The 27,728-nt window shown below is 38.3% G+C and overlaps 1 protein-coding gene across 2 annotated transcripts in view; it reads left to right on the top strand.

Annotated features, from left to right (window-relative positions):
- The window catches only part of galnt9 (polypeptide N-acetylgalactosaminyltransferase 9), a 100,239-nt gene that overhangs the window by 26,228 nt on the left and 46,283 nt on the right, over nucleotides 1-27,728 (top strand). For both annotated transcript variants that reach the window (XM_086169671.1, XM_086169673.1), the window contains exons 3-5: nucleotides 2,988-3,154; nucleotides 11,865-12,039; nucleotides 26,508-26,705. In XM_086169671.1, the coding sequence (XP_086025797.1) occupies nucleotides 2,988-3,154; nucleotides 11,865-12,039; nucleotides 26,508-26,705 (540 nt within the window). The remainder of the gene's footprint in view (nucleotides 1-2,987; nucleotides 3,155-11,864; nucleotides 12,040-26,507; nucleotides 26,706-27,728) is intronic.

Below are 27,728 nucleotides of genomic sequence, written 5' to 3'. Positions count from 1 at the left end.
TTCAACTTCCTAATTACAGAATAGAATTTGAAGGATGTTAAAATGCTACAAAGGATATCAAATTAATTAAATTAAATTTAAAAAATTGGATAACAGCAGGAAAAAAAAACCATCTTGACATCAGATAAAAGATTACACCAGTATACACTAGCTGCATTGAAAAAACAGGCTTAATTCCCAGACCATTTTCATCAAGTCCCTAAACCCTAAATCATTATCTACAGTTTATTCTGCATTTAGGGTGGCAAGGATGCTGAAGCCTGTCCTAGCTGTCATTTGGCGAGAGACGCTGACCGGTTGCCAGTTGATCACAGGGCCATGAATAGAGACAAACAACCAATCACTCTCTCACTCACACATCTGGGCATTTTTTACATTTTTTTCCAATTGACCTTCTGCATGTTTTTGGACTATGGGAGGAAACCGGAGAAAGCCTAGGGAGACATGGGGAGAATACGCAAACTCTACATTGAAAGGGCCCCCTTTGGGAATGGAATATGGGTCTTTCTTGCTGTGAGGGGGGCGCGCTAACCATTGCAACACCATGCCTCCCAAATCCCTAAGTGTAATCCTAAAAAAAATAATTTCAATCTCTTTTATGTTTTCCTCCAAATGTAAATATAAATTTCACATGTAACACTTCATAATATGATCTCTATGTATTAAATTGTTATCATGGAAATATCTACACCAATCAAAAATAGTAAAAAAATGAATTAAAGCTATTTATTTTGGCAGATTTCCTCTAACATTTGCCTGTGCAGCCATTAAAAACCAAGATGCATCCTGTAACAAAAGTTTACACCTGTTACTGTCAAAGTGGGTGGAAGGTCAGACAGACACCAAAGTGACTCCTGCAGTGGGTGAATTGATGCAGAGGCTGCTTGAGAGCTCCGACAGGGTTTCCCAGCAAAACTGAGCCAAAAAAGCAACACAAGCTTTCCACACAGTGCCCTCTTCAATGGTGTTAAGTTTATACACTTGTTTTCACCTTTCAAAGTTTAAATCTTTGCCATTTCTATGGCAATTTTTACAGCAAGGGTTATACTCATCAAAAACACACCTGAAGGGAGTGAGTTTTATGTTTCCTTTAGAAAAACAGCAGACCTAACAAGGCTATTGCCTGGGAAAAGAAGATAAACAAAATTTAGTCTCTAGTCAGTAGCTCTTTCAATTTACCGAGGTTAGTAAAGTGTTAGTCCTTTTAAGTCACCAACACATTTTGTATTTATTCACAGGGGTGGACAAATTCTCCAGTGGCCAGAGCGATATATGGATGTATGGATGGTGTACTGTGTATTAACAGGGCTGTCCTGGGAAAAATAAAAAAAAAATTAAAAGAATGAGCTAGACTTGCCATTTCATCTTGTACTAGCTCTCCCGCAAAGTCAAATAAACATCACAGGCCAGTGTACAATCCTTGCAGTCTCTTTAAATATACATCCTTTACATTCCTCTGAACTTCAAGAAATCGATTATCATGCAAATGCAGGCAATTTCTTTTTCCAGTATTAAACAGATTGACAGAAAATGTTTTCTTCCTTCTCCATTCTAAATGTGTGAGCACTTGGTATTCTATGTCTGTTAATTCAAAACAGTAACTTAGCATTTGCTCCAAGCCACTCGTTATCCCGTGCTCATACAGTATATACCATGCAATTAACACAATTTTTAAGTTTCACTAAAAGCAACACCCCACTTTGAACAACTGATTCTAAAAAAAAAAACAAAGCCTTCCTGCATTAGCTATTCATACATCTTTTAGTACAAAGTCTCAAAAACCAAGTGCAGGAAAAAAGAGAGCACTATGTTCCTTAGAAGTAAGAAACAAGATATGCTGTACTACCACAGAAGCCTTCAATGGACAGAAATAATTGACAAAAATTATTTTTAAACCAAAACTGTGTGCTTGTTTTAACTTCCTATTGCATATGAACACACACTGCGGGTCATTCAAAGTTGAGACCATCTACATCTGGACATAACAGACAACATAGTGTGACGCATCTATCAGAAAATAGCTCATTCATACTAAAAGAAGCATAACTATGCAGGTCTCAATTTGAAGCCAGTAGTGGATGGACTAACTGCCTGGTTAAAGTTAAAGTTAAAGTTAAAGTAAAAGTTTAAGTTAAAGTTACATTATCAGCACTACAAAATGTGTTTTTGATTAATGTTCCATTCAGCAAGTAATAGCAAACTGAAATTAGCAGATTATCATTATTGATAATAAAGATCATCAAATTGCCCAGATATTGATGTTTAAATAAAATGAGACAGGGAAATACAGTCAAGTGATTCACAGGTATGCATTGGAAAACAACCAGTTGCCCAATGTACCTGATGAAAACGCAAAAGTGTCAGTCTGGAAGGCCCTACTTGGAAAGTACCCAGAAGCCAAGTTGGTCAATTCAGAGCTGTGATTATTTCATATACAAGGATCCAGGGAAGCTTAATCATATAGAAAGATTTAAATCATGGTTATGATGATAATGATTCTTCTTATGATTATCATTTGTATTATTATTATTATTATTATGAGTAGTTGTAGTAGTGGTGGCAGTAGTTGTCGTTGTAGTAATGTATATTTTTAATTCATCTAATGTATCATTATGATTGTTAGTGGTAGTAGCAGCAGAGGTAGTAGCGTACATCTATTATTCATTTATGAGTTTATTTATTTCTTAATATCTTTGTATGAAAACAAAGACTTAAAATTTAAAATGCACCTCAGGTGTAACTAATACCAAGAGCAACAGCACCACCACCCCTTTCTGGCACCAAAATGATCCATAAAACTGTGTTCTGAAAAACTATTTCCCTGTACCTTGAAAAGGCATGATTTCCTTTCAAAACTGCTCATTAAGAATGTTTATGTAGTTCATTTCATTTGAAAAGTAACCACTGTCATAGTTTTGAGCAGTCAGTTTGATCATGCAATATTAAAAGCTTATCGCACATGCTAGTAATGGTGCTTGTGTTTCCAGGTGCAAACAGCTGAGGTACCGAGAAGACCTTCCTCAGATCTCTGTGGTCTTCATCTTTGTGAATGAGGCTCTTTCAGTCATCCTGCGCTCCGTCCACAGCGTGGTCAACCACACACCTGCGCACCTACTCAAGGAAATAATCCTAGTGGATGACAACAGTGACAGTGGTAAGGACATTTTTAAAGATTTTTCAAGGGTTAGGTCTTGTTAAATCTTCTTGTCATAGCAACTGGACTTGAATTTCTTCCATTAAAGATGTTTCGCCTCTCATCCGTAACAACTGAAGAAGAGGTGAAACATCTTTAATGGAAGAAAATTAAGTCCAGTTGCTATGAGAAGATTTTGACAAGAATTAACCACCACCTTGATGACAATGTCTTGTACAGGCATTGTACAAGAGTAGAATGGAGATTAATAACACGCTGCTCATTCCAGCATGAGGCGGTGTTGGTAGTCACAGTGTGTTGCCTGGTATTGCTCTACAAAGATTGATGCAGTTTATTTTTATGCCTTTCCTGTGTTTGAATGCATATTTAAATGTTCCTTTGTTTTCATAAACCAGCTGAGCCCACAGTTAATCATCACCGAACACTGATTTAGCTTATTCAGTTGAGACAGTTGCCCTATTTATCATGTTTTGTCTTCCTCACTGGAATCTCAAGCAAGCAATCTTGCACAAATAGGCTTGTATGGTGCTTTTGGAGACCTGCCAAGCAATCAGTCTTGTTGTGCTTTAATTTTTTTGTCTACATGGTTTTATGCGTGTTTACGGGGGTTGTGTTTTAATAGCAGCATTTGAAAAGATAGAACACCCCTGTGTGCAGAGTCTTTTACTAAAAAGTCTTCGAAAAACAGAAAGGATGATCGATGGCTCTCGTTCTTTTCTTAACTGCAGCATAGCAGCGTGTCCCTGGCAATGAGCTTCGACGCTTTAGTTACATACATATCACAGTGCCCATCCCCAACACGTTCCTGTTTCAAGAGCGAGACAGTGAACCAGATAGACCATGAGCCATCCTCCATATGGCACACATTAACAGGTCCACATCATTCAGGCTGCAGGAGGAAAAGGCCACATCCATAACAATCTGAAAAAAGAAAGCTTAACAGGAGTCGCCACTGTCACTTCCTCACACCCTCCCCGGCCCCGCGACCCCCACCAAGACTTTAACAGGCCATCGTTAAACAGGGAGCCATTTAACACCAATAAAACGGGCAAAAAATGGCAGCTGGCACCTCCTTTCATGATGTCATTACATCAGTCTGCCCCCACATTTAGTCTCCAATGGTACTTATGAAATACATCCAATTCCTCTGTCCCACAAGATGAGGTTTTAAAAGACTCTGAAGGGGCATTTTGACTCCCTTCCTGCACAACAGCTCTCAGCAAAGACATAATTCTTACTAAAACAGAGTCCTGTTATTTATCTGTAGGTTAATTGCATGTTTTAAATGAATGTTTGATCGACTGACATGTAAAGACGTTATTGTAAATGTTATTGAAATTAGGTGAAAACAGGTTGACAAATTACATGGCTATCATGGGTCCCCACAGTGTTTCATCAGTAAAAAATTATCATACTTATGACAGTGAAATAAGTGATAATAAGTGTGGGTCTTATTATCACCTATAATGTTTACAAGACGCAGACGGTTACACCACTGCACAGGATAAATGACTGTGTTTGCTAAATGCATGGTTTAGTTAAAAGTTAAAGATGATTTATTTTTATCTCATCTAGTAGATAATAACATAGATGTAAAACAGAATCAGTCACGGCAAGGTTGACAAAGGAAGATTCCCCCATTGCCCGGATGATCCATGAAGGAGCTGGGGGCTTTGGTCAAGGACTTCAGAATAAATCCTGCTCAAATTTGATTAGACAAAAGGACACAGTTTGAAAAACAAATTTTGTGGTACCTCCATCTTGTTCCTGCATCTTAAAATTATCTAAATATGCGCACAGCTTTCGAATACATTAACGATATACCACACAGAATGGCCTTTGAAAATTGAAAAAAAAACGAATTTTCCAATCTAACAATCTAATAATTATATAAATAACAAAGTTATTACCACTCTCACTGCAGTTGACCAGCTTCAACTATGTATATCTTGTAAGACAATAAATCAAATTTGTACAGAAATAAAGTCAGCATGATGCATTGAAAGAAACAGCTGTTCTTTTAAAAACCTCTTGTCGCTTTCTTTGCAACTGTCACTGCACGGCAAAAGACAGACTTGCAAAATATACACCGTCTGCAGTTCACATGGTGCATGGCCATATGGTGTGGATGCTCTTATTGACTGATCCCTGCTCTTTCGAAAAAAGTCAAATTGAGGTCAGCAGTCACAAAACATGTCTGTCAGCAGGCTTTTCAGAATGTTTACCAGGCACGCTGATCATTTGTGTGGATATGAACTGCTTCCCAGGAGCCTCTCTGCTCAGACATTAAACACTTATCATGCAGACCTGACCGCCTCACCTTTACGGCTGGCTCAGAAAGATGAATAAATGTTCAGCTACAGTCACCATCATAATGAATCATGCAAAGGATGCTCCCTGGGCATGATCACATTCGACGATCTCAATGTGTCGAACACATTTCCGCGCTTGTACAGACACTGACATCTGTTGGTGTCGGAGGCTTATTCAAAGTACCAGTACCGACAGTCCCAACTAAAATAATTTTCTTAATGATGAGCTTTTAACAGTGTCTATGTGTGTGTTTGTGTCAGGTAGAAACTCCAATGGGGACTTCAATCAGTGCTGCTCACTGCATTAGAATCAAGAAGGATGATAATGAGCCCCACAGAACCTCATTCCAGCAAATACCACCAAATTGAAAACTTGATTTGTATAATGAAAATGGAAAATAGCATATACAGCTTATAGCATCATTTACAAGTGGAACTGAAATACTTCAGAAATTGAATATATTGTCTTACAGTGCCAAAAATATTCCCAGATAGTTTTCTGACATGTTTTTAACACTCAAAGTCCTGAAAATAGTTTGAATAAGTGTATATATTTTTGCTTTATTCTATCAATAACTGACACTATAGCTATCAAATTTCAAATACAAATATTTTCATTGTGTGCATTTTTGATGCAGAAGATGAAAAATACCAATACAAAAAAAAAAGTTCATATTCATTTAAACACTGCATTACAAATATTTTTAATGAGGAAGTATTCAGAAATCATTATACGGTGGAAACGCATGACATATGCTTACATGCATTTTAGCCTGCTCGCAACACATTACTGTTGGGTGACTTTAAGTCATTTCTGGTACAGGAATTCAGGCAGCATAGTTTTGTTTGATGGCTTGTGACTATCCATCTTTGTCTTGATCACATTTCAGAGGTTTTCAATGGGGTTTAGGTCTGGAGATTGGGCTGGCCATGATAAGATCTTCATATGGTGGTCCTTCAATAATTCCTTGACCGGCCTTGCTGTGTGGCATGGAACATTGTTCTACTGGGAAAAAAAATCATTGGGGAACATACCCAGAGCTGAATGTACCGAGTTTTCTTCCAAGATACCCTTAGTAGTGGTTTTGTTCATGCGTCCTTCGAAAAGACAAATCCGCTCAACTCCAGTCTTGCTGAAGCATCCCCAAGTCATCACCGTTCCTCCACCAAATTTCACAGTGGGTGCAAGACATTGATGCTTGTAGGTTTCTCCAGCTCTCTGTCTAAGCATGAGACCACCAAGTGTTGGGCAAAGCTAGACATTAGACTCATCAGAGAAGATGGCACTACTCCAATGCTCTATGGTCCAATCCTTATGGTCTCTTGCAAATTTCAGCATGGCTCGTCTTTGCTTCTTATCAACACAGGGCTTTTTTGAGGCTTTACATGACTTGATCCCGACTTCTAGGATCCTGATTTGAACAGCATTTTGCCATTTGCCATTCTTTTTGTAGGTCACTTGACGTCATCTTACGGTTCCTGAATGACATTTGAATGAAGTAAAGGTCATCCTGGTCAGTGGAGAGTCATTTTTGGCCTGTGCTAGACTGTTGCTTTGTTGTTCCCCAATGTATGCTGCTTGACCTTGCTTTTATGAACCGTCTCCAAAATTTTAAGGATGTGGGCAACCCAACAGTGATAATATCCCTCTGCCTGTAAAAAAAGAATTGAAGACCTCTTTTTGGCATGGTCAACAGTTATTTTTCTATTCTAGTTATTTCTGATGTACGTAGAGCACAGTTTTAGCAATCCAGTTGGTCCTATTGCCAATGACTACAGTAATGTTTTTTTACTTTTCTTGATAAAGTAAGATTTGATTTAAGTAGTCTCATCATAGTCTCATCATAGGTAGGAAAAGATGTGCTTGTGTTGGAATTTGAACATATTTTGCATCAAGAATTTGACATGGTATTTTCAAAATATTCTGAAATTTGATGTGATCAAATTGGCTTCCACATACCACAAAGTTAAAATTGCCTGCAAATCTGCAACAAAGTTTTTTGAAAATAAACGCTTTTGGTCATTATTTGGTTATACTGGTTTGTGATACATAGGCTAGAGTAGTAATGCTCTCTCCAATTCTTTTAATTCACCACATGCCTTTCACAGACATTTGAATATACACTAGAGGACAATTAAACTACTCCTCATATACTCCCAAATACACCTGGTGTGTTTGTGTAATCTATCTAGCAAGATTTTCCAGTCATCGAAACTTATTGAAATATTTATGAATATCAAAAAAGACCTCCAGACTACCAGGATATTCATCTTTCCAATAACATTTTGCATCAAATGTCAAATGTAGGTTAAGTGTATTGAGGTAAAAATAAAAAAATAAAAAAAATAAAAAATTCTACAGTAAGTGTTTCTGTTGGTGATAACCTTTACAGTGCTGACATAGCAATGCAGGTATTATTTCCTCTGTGGATAAGTCAGACCTAACCTGCTCTACTTACAGCAAAGGACTATGTATAAATCATATGAAATGATTTTCTTCCCTTCTACCATTTAGCAAAAAGATTTATTTAATAAATATCAAGCCACCTGTGTTTTAGCTGGTAAGCTGTCTAGTCTGCACGCAATCAGTTTCATTCTTGTCTTGAAACAAGTTAAGAATTGAATGGCTGAAATCTCAGAAGCATGAAAGTTGTGATTGGTGGCATGAACCTTTTCCCCAATGGCAGGGATCATTAGACATTGCCGCACCAAACAAAATACAAGCTTAAACACAAGTGATGTGTTCTCAGGTTCAGGAATATTTTCTGAAGCATTTGCTTTCTGTGTGATTAACTTGCAACAAGCCTAGGGTGTATCTTGCCTCTTGCCAAATATCAGCTTGGCTTTGGCCTCCCTGTGACCCTGAATACAGGATAAGTGCCTTCGACAACCACTGAATTAATGTATTTTCTTAGTAAGTAGACAGTCATTGGGTGTATGAACGTCAATCTTAAGACTGTTCGATCTGAAAGTGTGTCCAAATCACAGCTGCTTTCTTCTACTAACACAGGAGCAACCATAACCTGATGTCTGAAAGAACTGTGATGCTCTTTTTCATGCTCTACTTTGTAGCCATTTTATCTGTGTCGCCACATTCATAATATGGATGATACTCCACACGTATTTCCCCCTCCTTCACTCTCCAAGACCTTAAATATGCCCGTGCTTTATAATCTGGATGATGGCCAATATTTTATTTCCAAGTATCAGATAGAGGAGCACACCTTTTCTCCTTTCCACAAAAGTGTATCCGTTTTTACTGTGAAAGCTTTGTTTCATATTGATACAGCTGGACTAGCCGATCGCAAGTCCAAAATCTCCTGTATTGCAAAGAGCACTGCAAGGTTTTAAACCATTCAAAGCCTTGAATCAGTAAATGTTACATTTGCTAATTTGGAGAGATAGTTTAAATTTTGCCTCATAGCCATAAACAGCGCCGATGTGATTGCAAAACATGAGAAAAACTTGTCCGTGTCTGTGCATACACCACACACATACACCTACTGCTCAGCTCTGTACTGTAATTGGACCTTTAAATTATTTACCACCCTTCAAAAGCATTTGCTGAGTGCGCTTCAATAACTCAAGCACACACTTGCAATGCAAAGACCAGGTTGGTTGGGGATGTTTTGGATGTCCAATCAGTCATTTTAAATTAAAAAAGAAAACAAAAAACAAGTGGTTTGTTTGCTTGTCATGACAAAGCAGAAACTCTATTTTGAAAGGATGATATAATTGCATAACCATCCCGGTAATTAGAATGTACCTGCCATAGCTGCCATCTAAGGACCCGCCCAGCACTTCCAAAGATAGTTGTAGATTCATTGTACTGACATTAAGAACAGCTTTCGTCTAATTATCTCAATAATATCGTAGCAGACATATAGAATGTACCATTTTGCCAAACATTCAGTAAAGCCATAACAAATAGCAAAATATACAAATTAAAGTGTTAATACCCAAAGAATGGTGAAGTTTTGTCTTGGTGTTTTTGCAAATTATATTTCATTTCCCTCTGTGTTTTTCTTATGATTTGCAAAGTTCACATCCACAGACAGTCAGGAACAGACATCAAATTCAATGACTTAGACAAAAGCTAAACCTGCTTGTTTGCAGTATCTGCCTACAGTTAGTCACTGTTGTATGTTAATACTGTCATCCATTAAAAGACTCATGACAATCTCCCCACTCTCTGCACCTCTGCGGTCACACTGACAAGGAATTGGTTTGACTTTTTTTTTTTGTTTCACTTTCAGTTTCTGATGTATGTTGCAGTCCAAAGTCAGAGGCTAGATGCGCATGCAGCTCATGCCACAAGCATTCTTATTAATCTCTCCTTGAGAAAGTGGAGCATTCAGCAGTAAACCAAAGAAACAGTCATCTATCCTCCAACTGAACACAGCAATTTCTGCAACAGCCTCCCCGGCCGAGTTTGTTTCCAGTGATGGCAATGAGGCTCACAGAGCAGGCGAGACAATAATAAAAATAAAATGAGTTCACAGAGAACCACAGTAGATTCTATCTAGGAAGCACAAATAAATTTCAGTATCTCAACGTTGCTGCATAGTGTTGCTTTTAGTGATCCTATGCAAAACGTGTGTCAAGACATTTCCGGGCTGCCAAACATCAAAACATTTTTTTCACAAAAATACATAAATCCTCTTTAGATTTGTTATCTTAGTGAATGAGCTCCGAAGATGCTTGGATGTCATAAGTTTCAGCAGTAATGGAAGCATAATATTGAAGAGAAAACAGGATGAAAAAATACAAGCAAAGCAACATGACTCAAGTCATTCTCAGAAGAATTTTCCAAAGCGCATAAACCTCAGCAGATCTCATATAATATTCAACACAAGTAAAGATTCAAACAGATGTCAAATCTAAAAATACATCACTTCACATGTCACCTTGTGACGTCAGTGGTTCAAAACACTGGAAGATGATGGTTCCTGAGATTTATACAGTATGCTTGTTGCTTCTGAGATGTTGTGCCATGTCAAATACAGTTAATGGAAGCTTAAATGTAATGAATTAAATGTAAAGGAAAATTGGAGATCTCAGAGATGACCTTTTTTAACCATGATTGCTTCAAATTTTTTGGATGTATTCATTGATGATACTGGGATTAAATATCCTACTCAGGGTTGCAGGGGATGCTGAAGCCTATCTCTGTTGCCACTGGGCGAAAAGCGGCATAGACCCTGGACTGGTCGTCAGTCAATCGCAGAGCCACATGTACAGACAGACAACCATTCACTCCCCCGGTCACACATCTGTACAATTTTCCTAAATTTTCCAATTAACCTGATGGAATGTCTTTGGACTATCTCCAAATTTGGAAAAATAAATGGGGCAGCTGAATAACTTGGTGTGAGGTCGGAGTTGGTTGTATTAGAAAACTCATACTAGAATGATTTGCATGTGTGTGCCCTTGTTATTTACACTGCATTGGTGTACATGATCTGAAACCAATGTTGACTTGACTCTTGAACTGAGGGTGGATGTTAGTACAGGTACTCGAACAGTCATGGGTCTTAATATTTTTATAAAATTATAAAATTATAAAATTATTGAAATTCACTATTTAGATTGTAAACCAACAAGAGCTCAACTGTGAGCTACGGGCTCAGACATGGACAAGTTTTTCTCATGTTTTGCAATCACATCGGCGCTGTTTATGGCTATGAGGCAAAATTTGGTTGATCTTGTGCACTACGGGCGCTAACATTTACCTGTTTATTAAAACAAGCTTGATTGTTAAACAGTGACATCATCTTTTGCGTTCCCAAAGTCACCGTGAGAAAGTGTGTCTGGTTTGCGATGAAGCTTTTTCAGTTACTGAAGTCAGTTGGGTATCAATTAAAAAAAATGAAGGAAAAAAAATATTGCTCAGGAGTGCATTCACAGCAGGTTGACTCCACAGGCAATGTCACAAGTTATTTTAGGAAGGTATAATTAGAAAATCTGCAGGAAAGAGAGAAAGAGACAGAGAAGAGTGAGTGTTTATTATAGTGAAAACAAATGTTTCGTACATTGACATTAGGACAAAAAACGGTTTCTCTGCTCAACTAGCCGTCAGATAAGACAGATGAGTTGTCTACGCAGCATGCAGAGCCAAAATGGCAGATTCTAGGCCATTGTTATGTTGTGTCTCGCAATATCCACATATTCCACAAAGTTTGACCATGACCCAGAGATTTGGAAGTGGCAAATTAATATTGATTTTGCTCCCCATTGTATTGTCTTTTCTACTTCTGCATATTTAGAAACGCATTACCATTTGGCCAAGGTTAGGTCGAAGATGCATCAGAATGTCATCAATTACCATAATGGATGTACTCAAACTTGCACTCGATGATACTCAATTCTGAAATCTCTTTGCTTTTGCTGTTTTTCAGTGGAGCTGAAATTCAACTTGGACCAGTATGTGAACAAACGCTACCCGGGCCTGGTAAAGATTGTGAGGAACAGCAAGCGAGAGGGCCTGATCCGAGCCAGGATACATGGTTGGAATGCAGCCACGGCTCCTGTCGTCGGCTTCTTTGATGCCCACGTCGAGTTCAACACTGGCTGGTAGGAGAATATCATGTTTAACATAAACAGGTCAGGGGTTTATCTGTGTCCCATCTCACCTTTGCCTTTCTTTTCTTTTTATCTTTTCAGTACAGATGAATGTCATGTAAAATTACCGTCATGGTTGAAATATGGAATTTAGCCCACATTAAGCGGTTTGATGTTGTGCCAAGCCAAGCTCTGAAGCCGCAGAATAACCTTTATCATCAGGAAGGGTTTATCAATCATAAGTTTTCCCTCTTTCTTATATAACTGAGGTAAAAGCAGAATAAAAAAGGAGGCTTTAAAAGTAAATTACCTGTCCAACAAATGAAGAGTTAAAGCAAAGGGAAGAACCCCTAAAAAATTTAATTAAAAATGGAACTCAAATGTTGAACATTTCCGCATTATTTGACTTGGTTGATCTTGTGCACTATAAAATTACTTGAGGGGGTCCCAGACCAATGTCTTTCTGCTTGTAAGGTTTACTAACAAACAAATAATAATAATACTAATAAAAATGTACTCCAATACAAGTAGTTGGCTGCTAATCTGAGCTTGCCATGTTTGTGTTTTTTTGTTCCCAATGCTCGCTTTGGGGCAGGGGAGGAGCATGGTGAGACGGACAGGAAATATAGATGAGAATAGTGCTGTGAAATGTTTTGGCTAAAGAAATACACTCCCTGAATGATGAATAGTACAGGGATAGAGTACTATGAAAATACAGTGCACTCGTTGTTAATCCAAAAATTGTGAAAATAACTCAGTTTTCCCTGAACATCACACGGCCCATCATAGAACAGTACAACTGTTTGAATATGACCATATAACTTTCTACCTCGTATAATTGGGCTGCCTCTCAGCTGGCCATTCCAAAAGGCCTATGGCAAGTTGATTTCATGCTGATATTGGGGTTTTATCTTGCAAAACAAAGAAGTTGCTCAAAATCTCAAAGATAATCTATATTAACTGTCAATGACAGCCCAAAGACATTAATAAATAAAATACAGCAATTCAAGTGCAGTGTGCCGTCATGGTGGAACTCCTTAAAAAATCCCAGCCCAGTGCTTTACTTTCTTCTACGCAGAATACTGGATTGCAACAGTCTAACCTCATCTGTTTGTCCTCCTCAATTTGAATTTTGAAAATAACCCAGGAATCATTTACAGGTTATATTAGTTAAGACCGTTGACACAGAACACGGTTTGACCGCTGTGATACCACTGATGAACTTTATCTATCAAAACACTGGTAATTAATAGGCATTAAAATTAGCGATTCAAATAAACCCTTTAATTCGTGACCCACAAATAATATTGTAATGTCCACAAGCTGTAAAAATATCTGTGTATTTGACTCAGTGTCAAGCAAGAGAGATAGTATAAAAAGTGCCAGGATGCTTTGCAGGGTCACTGAAATCAATAAAAACTGTGTACACGCTGAAAGACAGATTTTAGTTTAGATGTCAGGCTGTGGTAAGACTCGTCAATACTTTCACAAAAGTAGTGGGGATTATTAATTCTGATACTTTATTTCATGTATAATAGTCCAGAATCTGATGAAGAGAAGTTAGGTGTATTCCTCAAATGTATTTTTATTTGTTATAGTCACTGTTAATTGATTTTTATATGTTTTTTAGCTCAAATACATTAATGTTGTGAAGAACCAAATGAAGTGCATGGGGACTTGATGACATTATATTACTTGTCTGGTAGAACATATGTCTCTAAACACCCTGAAATGAGAAATGTATGTGATGATTTGGCTTTTGTTGGCATTGATACCCATTGTAGTTTATTCATTCTTTTCCTTATCTGAGGGGGACTAGGAATTGACTTCAAGTTTGTTTGGGGATTAAGTATTTAGTTAAACGCATTATTGAATCAGCTGCCAGCACAGACGCATTTACTTTGCATTAGTCCCCAGTTGCTAATGGACCATGAGTAAAAGGCCAGGTAATCACTGCCTTGATTTAAGATCATGCATACCGATGATGAGGGCCATCCCACGTAGGTTTTCCTTGTCACCACAAAATATAGCTCTTCAAAGCTTAATTATGTCCACAAGGAGGGTTATAGCACACATGATGAGCTAAGCTTGATTTCTGACATATCAGTTAGATTTATTTCCCATATTATTATCCGAGATATCAATGACTGTTCATTGATAATCATCTTTTCAAGCAATATACATGTTTTATCTCATGCTAAACTTGCTAATTATTTCTAGAATCAGTATTTTCTAAATGGACATGTTTGCATTAAAGTTTGCCCAATGCATTGAAGAACTGGAAAAAAGAAAAGGAATACAAAAGGTTCTTAAAATATACTGCTGATATTGAGAATGTATATATAGTGATTAGTCTGGATATTGCGCCATTTAGTATTTGGTTCAACTCAATCACCGTCTTGCCTCGTACAGCTTGAATAGGAAAGTCAAGCCTGTAGGCATTTCAGTTATCCAGCCAACAAGTACCACTTACTAAAAATCTTGCATCATTACCAAGGAGCATTACTGATGATAATTGATGCCCTGGTGGTTCCGTCATCTGTTTCCCAATCTGTTCTCGTTCAATAATTGATGTGCTCCTCTTGCCCCCGTATAAACCCTTCACCTTTGTTTTAGTTTCCTTCTTGTGAGATTCCCTTTGTCCCATCTGTCGTCCCCTGATCTACACCGATGTGTCTGCAAATTTTCTTTGAGTTACCTCACCTGCCGCTGCCTTTTTGAATTCTACGCATCTCTTTCTTCTATACCCACCTGCCCACCTCCATTTCTCTCTGTGAACTTGCTGCCTTCATTTGTTTTTTTAATGTATTTATTTATTTTTTATTTGGTGTGTCAGATTTGTTTTGCGCACAAGGTTATATTTACAGGAGTAAATGAAATGTGAAGCAGAATCCTATACCAACACCGAGGATGAGTTTCTTGCTTGCGATGCTCAGATTTCTGCGTGTTTGAATATGCGTGAATATATATGATCGACCGTGTACGCAAACATTTCATGCTCCTGCCTTATTCAGATGTATTCAGTCCTGGTATCTACAGTGTTACAATGGAAGAAGCCCCCTATTTATCATAATACAATTATTCATGGTGACACATGCAGTGATAAGTGAGATGGATGCTCCCTCTCAATGTTGTGGTGAGTCTCTCTCAATGACCTTGTGCACACTCTGTGTGCATACTGAGCCAGAGACAATGCAGGCAGCTCTCAGCTGCAGTGGTGTGATTCATTGTCGTGGTGTTCCCCTAGGGGTGCTGTACATTTGCTGCTGATATGTATCGCCGCTTTGCATTACTCTTGAAGCAAACATAAGCTGACAATGCTGTGTATGGGTGTGTGTCCAGGCTCAGGTGCCGCAACATACAATGGCAATAGTATAATTTTAAAAGTAATGTTTTAGTATCAGAAGATATGACTGGGGGGCTCTGGCACAAGGAATGTGGTGAACTCCTGCCACCAATTATACTACTCCTCTGCAGGTGGAGGCAATCGGACAATTACCGCACGCGCGCACACACACATGCACACACACGCACGCACACACATAATACTGAGAGAACAGTGAGGATGCAGCAGAGTGTAACAAGTGCATCTGACAGCTGTTTCTCTTTACACCATCTCAGTTTATGAGAAGTAAATAAGAGGGTGGATTTCAGCAAAGGAGCGATGGTTTCCTATGGTTTGCTTTGTCTTAAAGCAAGAATGTGAAACTGTAACCATTGATGTAGAAGTAGATTACGTAATGCGTCATGTTGCTTCTTTAGATATACTTAAATGGCCCCTCCAAACACGAGAGCATACTTTATTTCATAAAATTTTGCACATTATGATTATTATGTTAAAAAAAAAATAACAGCCAGCTGTCTTTAGATTGTCTTTCCTGCTTCCAAATATATGAAAAAGGTGTCATTTTATGTGTTGAAAATGTAATAGCTTATGAGTTTCTTTGCAATGTTTGTGAGGCTGTTTCAAGGCGAATTATCTTAAAATATGAATGTGATGTTCATATTATGGCTGTCTAAAAATTTGATTTATGCAAAGTCGCAAAAAAAAAATCCACTTCATTACCAGAGGTATAAACAGTCTATTTCTATATGAGTGTAATTGATCTTGATATGATGTTATTTAAAAAATGAGAAGTCATTCCCTTAATGCTTTCTCACATGACACTTTAAATTTTCTTGCTCTTGATTAAGTATGATAGAGGAACACCTTTTTTCTTCCCTTTCTCTACCGTTTTTTGAACTTACGAAACATCATATCATCCAAATGTATGCAGTCCTACTAAAGTTCACTTTATATCTCTACACTTTACACTTTACATCTATCGTCGAGCAGAGGCTCTCCATTTCATAATATTTTCCCTCCTGTCTCCGGGTAAATAAAACAGTATTAATGGAAGGAAATTGTAGCTTGTTAGAATTTAGCCTCGTCTGTCTACCGTGATCTTAGCTACATGGCTACAGAGACTAGGGGAAAGGAAATTGATATTTGTTTGGTTTCTAACCAAACCCCTGCACAGTTGCAATCGCAGGTTATTAACGATTAATGATTAGTAGTGTGGCAGCAGCTCTCTGTCGAGTGTGCTGTGGAGATAAGATTGTCATTACGGGGAGATTGTAATGAAATACATGCTTCAGAGAGCAATTCTTTGATAAATGCAGAATCCTCTGCTGTGATGTGACCTGATGAGTTAATCTAAAAATGAGACAAACATGTAGAATTAATTAAGAAATGATAAAACATACTTTCCCATGGTGAAATTGTTAAAAAAAGAAACACCCATTATCACACCCATATAAAGTATAAGTTTCCTTCTTGGTGATACGAACCTCTATCTGTTTATTATGCCATGAACTTGCAGTTGCATTATATCAAACTCAGTGGGACATAAATTTCAGAACCACAGAGGCCTAAGAAATGTTTTTGCAGCTGAAGTAAATCATATCTTTACGCTTGCCTTCATCTGGTGGTATATTTGTGCGTATATCTATGTTAAGATTAGACAGGAGGCACTGTAACTCCCACAGATTGGTTCACAGAGCAAATGCCAGGCAGATCTCCAAAACCACACAAAAGACAGTGACTTATGCCACATTAACATTTGTATCAGCAACACCGTGAGCAAAGGCATTGAAAAAAAACAACACAACTGGGGAATTTAGGCATTGTGCAGTGAGAAACTTTTCCAGTTCATCTGTCTGCATCCCAGCATGCTCTTTGAAATCACCATTGCCATCATAAATTAAGGCTCTGCATGGATACCATTACTTTCTTTTGAGCTTGCATTTTTTATGGAAGCTGGGAGACCGAGCAATATTAATATGTAATTTATGCATTCATGAGCTTCTCTATGAAACAGGTGAGGACTGTGGAAGGCCTCACATTTAAAGAGATTTAATGTAGATAAAGGCCATGATTAAACTCTTGGACCTTTGAGTCTCTTTAAAGTGTGTTAGTGCTTGTGTTGTAAATTATTTGGGTCATCGGTAAAAGCTGCCTATGCCAAAATCCAGTCTCTTTCTGGTTGAGTTTTGATGCATTGAGTCAAAGGGGATCTTATTTTAGGCACTGAGGGCCCTTTTGTTCATCGGTTATAATTCCAAGCAGCTCTTTATCTCATTATCTGATCCACTACTTTCTAAATTTAAGATATATTAATCAAAGAGGGGTGGATTTTTATATCAGCAGTGAGAAAAGAGGTAGGGCAGATAGATAAAGCTGAGTCAAACATAAATTGAGATTGTAGTGATATCTTAGTAGTTTACACTTGTAAACTTAGTAGTTTAGTAACTTGTGTACAAAGGCATCTTTGCATCCCTGTTTAGTCGGCAGTTTTTATGGCAGACAAACAGTCAGAAGAGAAGAAATGAATCAAAAGGGCACCTACATCAGAATCAACCTTTAAAATGCGAGGCATGATATGGGGAACTGCAAGCAAAGTTGCCACTGTTTTCACAACACAAGGTGAGTCATCTCTGAAAACTGGGAAATAATATCCTAATATGTAATAAGTGTGTATGATTCAGCCTCATAACCTTCTGGTGTTATGCAGATGAAATAACAGATAGGAGAAGGAGAATTACTTGGGCTCGTCTGTCAAAACCAGATGTGTCCTAATTTCCAGAGCGTCTCTGTCTTATCATCTTTGTGGGTCCCTGTGGTCGTGGTGTTGGGGGAGGTGTGGTCTCAAGGACACTGCAAGATGAATGGGGATGTGCAAAGTCATCTCATCAAGGATAGGGAGAGCAGATTGAAATTGCGTCAAAACAACACCTCAGCTTTCAAGTAATTTAACACAGTAAGTTGAAGGTAAAGGTTAAGGTAAAAAGCCAGCACACAATCACGATTACAATATATTTGCGGAGTCTTTATTCCAAATGAAAGAGGGATACATAAACAAAGAAGAAAAAGGGGGATTTCATCAAGGATTAATTCTATAAGAATTTCCAGTTTGAATATAATATTATTTGAATGATATACAAAAGTTGTTATTGTTTGGTTTCTGGAATTCCCCAAATACTACATTATTACCTTTGTGTATTATGTGTACTTGTTTTGCCTTTCTCTTGACAAGTTGGAAAACATATTTTCACTGACTTTGAAAGTATAACTGTCAAGAATGTTCACTGTTTCATTAAATGCGATTCTGAAAGAAAGGGCCTTTATGAGACTTTGGATAATTCAGATTGTGAACACATTATGAGTACCCTCTATGCACCATAATTATTTTATAGCAATGCACAAACTGACCCCGGACTCGAAGGTTCAATGGACTGTGGGTCGAGGAGATGGGGTCAGCTTTCTAGCATACACAGACACAGCCAATTAAAGTTAGAAGGTTTCCTGGGTTACTGGAAGTTGGGGGTACTGCTGCCCAACAAACTGTCACAATAGAGAATTTTTCAGTCCGAGAGATTCTATCCAAGTCAAAAATTGTTGTTGCAAGACAACGATCGACAACAATCGGGCACTTAATCAACCTGCTGTTTGTGTTGGAGGTACAGGATGTTGTGAAAGCAACAGAAAGTTCCAAATCTCTTCATTTTAAATCGACCAATTCATTACCCAATGTTTTTTTCTTAAATCAAGGTACATTATTTGATGCAAAAACACAGCAGTAACACAATATTCTATTGATGCATCTGTTTATATTTATATTTGGGAATTTTCCCGAAGGTTACTGATATTAGATGACATTCATTTTCAATTAGACTGTAGCAGAAGGAATTTTATTTTGAACACCGAAGAATCAGTCTAGGTCAAAATCTAGAAGCACAACATAATTCTTGTTCAAAAATTTGAGACATACAGAAATTTAAGGTGGTATTACTGTATTTATAATGCTTTGATTGTTTTGTATAGTTTTAAACCTGAACCATATAACTGAGGGAGATTTGCTCAGTAGAATTTGATAAAACTGTAAAACTTGATATTGAAACTAGATATTGTGGCTCAAGATGTTGTCAGCCCAACAGCTAAGCAAATCTTAAAAAAGTATTTAATTCTTGATTTAAAAAAAGGCATGATACCATCAAACATAATCATCTTGAAGGATGACTGAGAATTTACTTATATATATGATAAGAAACTGAACTCTACTTGGCTATTTGGGTTTAACTTGGGCCTTGGGAGCTTCTTGTGTATTGACAAATATTAAGCAAAAATGTAGGGTTTATGTTATTTCTCACATTAATGTCATACTGCACACATTTGAAGACATTGTATGACATGTCAGTGAACTTGCCTCTACTCAAATTAAATTGCGGGGCTTTGGAATACACTGATACAAGATTCATCTGCCCACTTTTTCGTGCTCAAACCATTCACATTATGAAATTATGTCTTTCTGCCCACTGCTGCAGCTATTTGTCTATCATCACAGACTGTTCCATATTGATCCATTTCCTCTGCACCTTTTGTTGCTTATCTATTATGTATAGAATTTAACTTTGTACTTTTTGTAGATCATTAGATGGGGGGGCCGACAAAAGAGAGAAGGCAGTCATTTTGTGGACAGAGGAAAAGTTAATTCTGGATATATCTGTAAGAGGTGCATTTATCATTCTTTACCAGCAGCTTATTTTTTAAATTTAGAAATATATCAAATGAGGAGTTCAGTGTATGAGGGTTTCTTTGAAGATATGCTGTAGACCATCTCTGAGAAAGAGGAAGATTATCTTAATGTTACCACTGGCAGAGACTTAAGTGTCGCTCTGTAGCATAAGGACTCCAAGAGCAGTCGCCTTCAGCAAAGGCTTAATATGTGCCATAAACAAATGAAAAAATAAGGTGTTACAAAGTTATGAAGTTGCCAAAATATTTTTTGCAGCTCCATTCTAAAAAAAAAAAATCTTATTGTCAATGTCAAGATCATACTCTTTATACAGCGGCTTAGAGTTCACAGTGAAGTACTATGAACAAAAAGTTAAGCATATTTAAGTAATGTAAAGACGCATGCAAGGCTAACACCAGTGACCTGAATGACATCATGGCTACGAGACATTAAGAGTACTTTGATTTAAGAATTGATCAAAGCAGCAGAATCTCTGATGCCAAGTATGTGATGCGAATCATACCCACAATGATGATTAATTTTCCTTGCCATTTGCAACATTTTGGGATAAACATTCAAGTAACTGTCACTGGATCCCATTTAGAAAAAAAGAAGAAACACTATGAAACCATAATCCAATTATCTTAAATGCATCTTAAATCTATTTACCTCAAAAAATGCATCAATACCATTCATCATATAAGTGCTATGTTTACATTGGAAGAATATCTCATTGTTCAGATTTTTTTTATTGATTTAATGAGGCTTTGTCTGTGAGGGTATGGATAAATCCCATCAGATTAACACCCTGATGGCCTGCATAATAATGAGAGGCGTGATGCAATCTACTGTAATGGGATTACAAATTCCCATTAGTATTTCAAACTTTTCTAAATCACTCGATGAAATATCATTTTTATTTGCATTTAGTTGTGGAAAAGATCAACATTTATGCTATCAAAGCTGGGGATGATTTGACTGAAGAATCCCCCATGCTAAAGAGTTTTAAATATATTGTGCTTTAATTTAGAATAGCTCAATCTATATATTGGTGCAGAATAGTCAACAGAAACAAGAGATCCAGGGCAATGACAATAACAGAAAAAAACATCCATTGATTTGTATTTGCAAAAAATGCCTACAGAACACTATGAAGCCTTGAGGGGGCCCATTGCTGTACAAATAATACTCAAGTTGAACTCCTCAAACTGTCACTTGCCAGAAACTCCTATCTGGTCAGAAACAGGTGCTAAATAATCCCCATTGTCGCTGGGATGGATAAGACCACTGTTTTCAAGGAGTTTCTCCCAAATGATCCTTGTAAGTCTGTTTCAGGAGTTCATCTCTTGCTGTCAATTTCGTGTGCTTGAACAGACTGTGAACTAGTTTGCAAAGCTCAGAGCAAAATCCATGAGTTGAAAGTTGTGTGAGCTTTTGGATCAAGCTGTCTTCAAAACCTAATTCACAACCCCTCCCACGGTAAGAAAATACAGTGGACAGTTTACCGCAGGAGCAGACTATCTTTTTTATTTTGGTATATGTGTTTTCCTCTATCATTTGCTTGTGTAATTCCTCGTGTCTATCAGACAAAGAAGCCATTATTCAAAATTGTAGGATAAAATGATCAATTTTATCCTACATTTTTCATGATACTGCTTTGTTTTTACTTGGTAGCTATGCCAGCATACTCTCTTATTTACTGCTTGACTGGAGTTTACCACTTAATATTTATTAGTTGAGCTGAATCACCTGGGAGGTTCCTGAACACCACCATCACCAGTAATAATTTGGAAACCTCAGGCCAAAAAAGCTTGCTAGAGTTCTGCAGTGCCTCACTAGCAAGCAGGTCATTTATTGGTTGGTCTCACTTTCTGATTTTTTGTTGAAAAACTCCAATTGCCTTACTTTTCCTGCAAGTTCAAATGACTGTACACACGCTGCTCGGTACTGTATATACAGAACCTACTATATATGCATACACAAGTTACCTTATACACTGTCCTGAAAATGCAGATATTAAATTCTCCATCAGATTAGGAGCTCTATAAAAGGCCATCAACATTGTCATTACCTTCAGACAAACTCCAGTCAAACCAATGAAAACATAAACTCCACTATCCCTTCACAAATGATGCAAATGCCCCAGCATGTCCTCCATTGACATATGGATGTTGGGGACATTTTGGATGTCCCCACCATGGGCTGCTTCTTTAAACCTACTCATTGCCCTAACCCTGGGATCAGAGGGTCTTTTTCACAGTATAATTTCAGGGGTGGCACTCAACATGAATCGCTTTTACAAAAACGCTCACCACTATTCAGGTAACCCATAACTGATACCACATATCAGTAAAAACAAAGCTTCTCTGTATGTTCTGTGAATTTGAATTCCCAACTGATAACATGTTCATGATAGCTGACCAGCCATGATCCTGCCCAGCATCTCTGGTTACACACAGGGTTTGATGTTTTTTCTGACCTTTGTAAAAGTTCATTTTGAATTCTTGTTGTAAGGTCAACAGAGTGGAAGTTAAAGTAAATAGGTTTTGAGACTTTGGGATCTTTGTATCTGTGAATTGAAACCTTTTGTTCTTAAATATCAGCTTTTAACTCGTCTGAAGTTTGAAGAGCATGTCATTCACTCCCCAATAGGACTTTGGAAAAGAAAGAAAGACAAAGAAAAAAACACCAGATTAACAAATAATTCTTTACTTGGATGGATGGAAAATGGGGACTTTCAAAACAGGACCCTTAATATCAAAACAGCTTTGCTGTTGTTGGGTCAGTGTCCCAAGCCTAGATAAATGCAGAGGGTTGTGCCACGATGGGCATCCAATGTAAAACTGGCGCAAAACCAAATATGCCAATCAAAGCAATGAAGATACCAGATCAGTCGAGGCCCAGGTTGACAACAACTGCTATTGGTGCCAAAAACCTACAGAATACCAGTGGAAAATGGGATTTTTTGGGACAAACAAAGGGGGGAGGAAAGCATGTTTGGAGGCAAATAGAGGAAAGAGAGGAAAGGCAAGAGCCTGGGACTGAGTGGAGACTTTGAATATTGGGACGACAACAGGAAAAGCTAGAGATATGGTTGACGTGATGCACTGAAGTATGGTGGATATACTGTGTCAAGGAGACCAGAGGGAAAGGTAGTGCGGCTAGAAGCTTAGGTGCAGGTTTTAAGTTGTACAGTTAAGCTAATGCTAGGAAGAGAAATGGAGTAGGAGTTATCTTGAAGAACAAGTTTGTTGGGAATGTTCTGGGAATGAAAAGAGTTTCAAACAGGTTAATGAGTCTGAAACTGGAAATTGAAGGTGTGTTAGTGGTTATGCCCCACAGGTGGGACGTGAGTAAGAGGAGAAGGAGAAGTTCTGGAATGAGTTAGATGAAGTGATGCAGAAAATCCCCAGAGATGAGAGAGTGGTAATTGGTGCAGACTTCAATGGGCATGTTGGTGCAGGCAACAGAAGTGATGAAGAAGTGATGGGCAGGTTTGGTATTACGGATAGGAATGCAGAGGGACAGATGGTGGTAAACTTTGCAAAAAGGATGGAAATGGTTATACTGAATACTTTTTTTCCAGAAAAGACAGGAACATAGATAGACCAAATCTTCTACAGACGAGGTAATCTGAAGGAGATCAGTGACTGCAAAGTAGGGTAGGTGAAAGTGTAATAAGACAGCGAAGAACGCTGGTTTGCAGCATGACTCTGGTGACCAGGAAGATCAAGAGGACAAAGGCAGAGCAGAGTACAAAGTGGTTGAAGCTCAAAAAGGAAGAGTCTTGCATGGTTTTCAGGCAGGAGTTGAGAAAAGCTCTGAGTGGTCAGGGAGAGCTTTCAAATGACTGGACAACTACGGCTAATGCGATCAGGGAGACAGGTTGGAGAGTGCTTGGTGTGCCGCATGGAAGGAAAGTAGATAAGGAGAAAGCGGTTAGCAAAGAAGAAGTGGAACACTGAGGGGACTGAAGAGAACAGACAGGAGAACAGGGAGATACAGTGTAAGGTGAAGATAGAGGTAGTAATGGCAAAACAAAGGGCATACAATGGCTTGTATGCTCGGTTGGACAGTAAGGAGGGATGGAATGATTTATACAGGTTAGCAAAACAGAGGGACAGAGATGGAAAGGATGTAAAGCAGGTCCAGGTGATAAAGGATAGAGAGGCAAAGGTTTTGACAGATTCTAGAAGAGGAAGATAGAAAGAGTACTTTGAAGAGCTGATGAATGAGGAAAATTAAAGAGAAGGAAGGGTAGAAGAGGTGACTATTGGAGACCTCAAAGTAGCAGAGAATAGTAAAAGTGAAGAGAGGAAGGCACTGAAGAGGATGAAAAGTGGAAAGGCAGTTGGTTCTGATGATATGCCTTTGGGGGTGTGAAAGTGTCTAGGAGAGGCAGCAGTAGAGTTTCTTGCTAGATTACTCAACAGGATCTTAGAGAGTGAGAAGATGTCTGAGGAATGGAGAAGAAGTGTGATGGTGCCCATTTTTAAGAATAAGGAGGGATGTACGTAATTGCGGCAACTATAGAGGGAAAGAGTAGTGGAAAGAGACTGAGAGCAGAAGTCAGCATTTGGCTTCATGCCTTGAAAGAAATACTGCCCAGGTGCAGTATTTGCTGAGAGTGCTAATAGAGAAATACAGAAAAGGTCAAAGGGAGTTGCAAAGCGCTTTTGTAGACCTAGAAAAACCATATAGCAGGGTGGCAAGAGAGAAACTCTGATATTGTATGAGGAAGACTGGAGTGGCACAGAAATATGGTAGACTGGTGCAGGGCATGTATGCTAGCCGTGAGACAGTGGTGGGGTATGTTGTAGGTGTAACATCAGGGATCAGCGCGAGGCCCCTTCTTGTTTGTAGTGGTGATGGACAGGCTGACAGATGAGGTTAGACAAGAATCTCCATGGACCCTGTTGTTTGCAGATGACATTGTGATCTGTAGTGAAAGCAGAGAGGAGGTTGAGGAAAATCTAGAGGAGGAGGAATGCTCTGGAAAGAAGAATAAAAATTAGTCACAGCAAGACAGAGTATATGTGTGTAAATGAGAGCAACCCAGGTGGAACAATGAGGCTACAGGAAATGGAGATCAAGATGGTGGAGGATTTCAAGTACTTGGGGTCAAGAGTCCAGAACAAAAAGAGTTAAAGAAACCAGTTCAAGCAGGTTGGAATAGGTGGAGAAAAGTGTCAGGGGTACTATGTGATTGAAGACTGGCCAGAATGAAAGGAAAGGTGAACAAGCGCAGGAGGCTGCAGAGATGAAGATGTTGAGGTGCAAGGATGGATAGGATCAGGAATGAGACCATCAGAGGGACAGCCCATGCTAGATGCTTTGGAGAGAAGGTCAGAGAAGCCAGACTGAGATGGTTCAGTCATGTACAGAGGAGGAATAGTGAATATATTGATCGACAGATGCTGGAATTGGAGCTGCCAGGCAGGACGTCTAGAGGACGACCAAAGAGAAGATTTATGGACGTAGTGAGAGAGGATTAGTTGGTGTGAGAGAGGAGGATACAGAAAATATGGTTTAGATGAGGAAGGTTGGTTCACTGTCGCGACCGCTGAAGGAAAAAGCCAAAGGGTAAAAAAGAAGATATTGTTTCAAATGTTGGACAAAGAAATAGACAATTGTGCATTTTCCTTCACCTCATCAAGTATCAAGTATCTCAGTTTCTACAGCTAGTTATTGTACCATTTTCTTTGATTGCTTTTCCTCAGTCTTTGGTTTATATGTATCAGAGTTTGTACCTTTCGGTTCACTTGTTCCAGGGGTTTGCACCAAATCCCTATTGGGAATTCTTCAATATTTCCCATTACCCAACTACAAATGAATTAAAGACACTTGACAATATCATTTTGCAGCAAACTGTTCACACAAGCAATTCAAAAAAGCCACCCTGTCCTCTTTAGGATCATCCGTATCCACTGCAGATGGATTTGTGTTTCTAAAACTATAGTTTGTCATCCCACTGAAGCCAATTCATCCACCAGCGATAACAGCATCACGAACGGAGAACATTGGTGAAACATGAAACTAACCCTAACCCTAACCCTAACCCTAGCAGTGGAGCAATGGTGCCTGATGTTCACTAAATAAATGTTTAAGAGCAGGGGATTAAAAGGTTAATCATGACTTCTTGTCCTGTGGTACAGGATAAGGGTACACACTTATCTAAGATGTTTAGAGGTTGCTGAAGGTGATATATGACCTGTCCAGGTCTTTACGATATTATGTTACTTTTTGTGCTTATCAAATATCACTAGTTTCTGGAAACCCAGATATTTAAAGAGAGGAACATTTTTCTCCTTGGACTTTCGCTCAAAAAAATTGGTTTGCTATTGTGTGAAGATTAGAAACAATTCTTTAAGCTGCATTGTTGTTGTAGACAAAGTGTTAAAAGTCTTTCTTTTCTCTTATGTGAAGGGCTGAACCTATTCTGACGAGGATGAAAGAGGATCACACCCGCATCATTCTGCCTGCGATAGACAACATCAAGTACAACACATTCGAGGTGCAGCAGTATGCCAATGCGGCCCACGGCTACAACTGGGGATTGTGGTGTATGTACATAATCCCTCCGCAGGAGTGGCTGGACAAGGGTGATGAGACGGCACCGATCAGGTGAGATCCTCAGGTGGTGAACAGTGTTCATTATAGATGAGCGGTTTTGATGAAATATGGATAGCCCTAAAAAATGACTTATTCATATGAGGAAGCATCAAAATAAGGGGCACTGCTTCCTGATGTTCAACACAAATAAGGCCTCCATATGCAAAGATCCCTAATTGTCATGATGATTAACATTACTGTGTCAAACACAGAAATGTTTCTGGTAGTGTGATACAATGTATTGTCCAATCATCTTGAACTTCAGTAAAGATAAATGGAAAGTAGAAGCACACAAATCCTGTTTCGTTTTGAAACATCACTACAAAACAGTACAGTGATTCAACCATTAAATCCTTAAAACTCAAATTTACACAACCTTTGTTTTTCTTTTTTTAGTATTACAACAAAAGTTAGGAGGTCCTGATCAGCAATGAAGAATCATAAAATTGCACATCAAACATCTTGACATCAGGTGCCTCACAAAAGACATATCACCAAAAAAAGGAGCACACTGAGGCTTTCTTTGTTGACGTTAATTTAGCCAACCAATAGTGACGCTCCAAGCTACATGCTGCTCTTCCTTTAGTTCAGATGACCTACATGCTGAAGAAGAGAATGCAGCTTGAAAAGTCTGTTTTGGATGTCCAAATGTAGAGGCGGACATTCTGCTCTTCTTGTCATCTCTTAACTCTCATTATGAGGATTGTTTCATTTCGCTTTTTTATTTTGATTTCTTCTACAGCTTTTTTGTTGACAAGCCACTTCTTAGACTTTATCCAGTGAAGTAAAGCAGTGGGAACAAGGCAGTTTATCTATTTATTTATTTAATGTTATTTTCATTGTTCTGATTATCATTATTGTTATCATTGTTACTATTTTTGTTTTTGTTGTTATGGCTGAAATATGAGCAACTTATATTAAAGCCCCCGAAAAGACTGTACTTTTCAAGGAATGCATGATCACTGAATTACATTATCCTGATGAGTGCCCCAGGGTAAAATCTAAATGGAATTTAATGGACTGAAAAAGAGCACA

This window comes from Fistularia commersonii, chromosome 22, assembly GCF_037954325.1.
Source record: "Fistularia commersonii isolate RoL2024-O1a breed Wild chromosome 22, RoL_Fcom_v1.0, whole genome shotgun sequence".
In the NCBI taxonomy this organism is placed as follows: domain Eukaryota; kingdom Metazoa; phylum Chordata; class Actinopteri; order Syngnathiformes; family Fistulariidae; genus Fistularia; species Fistularia commersonii.
The sequence above is the reverse complement of the archived record's forward strand: the minus strand, read 5'-3'. Positions and strand labels throughout refer to the sequence as shown.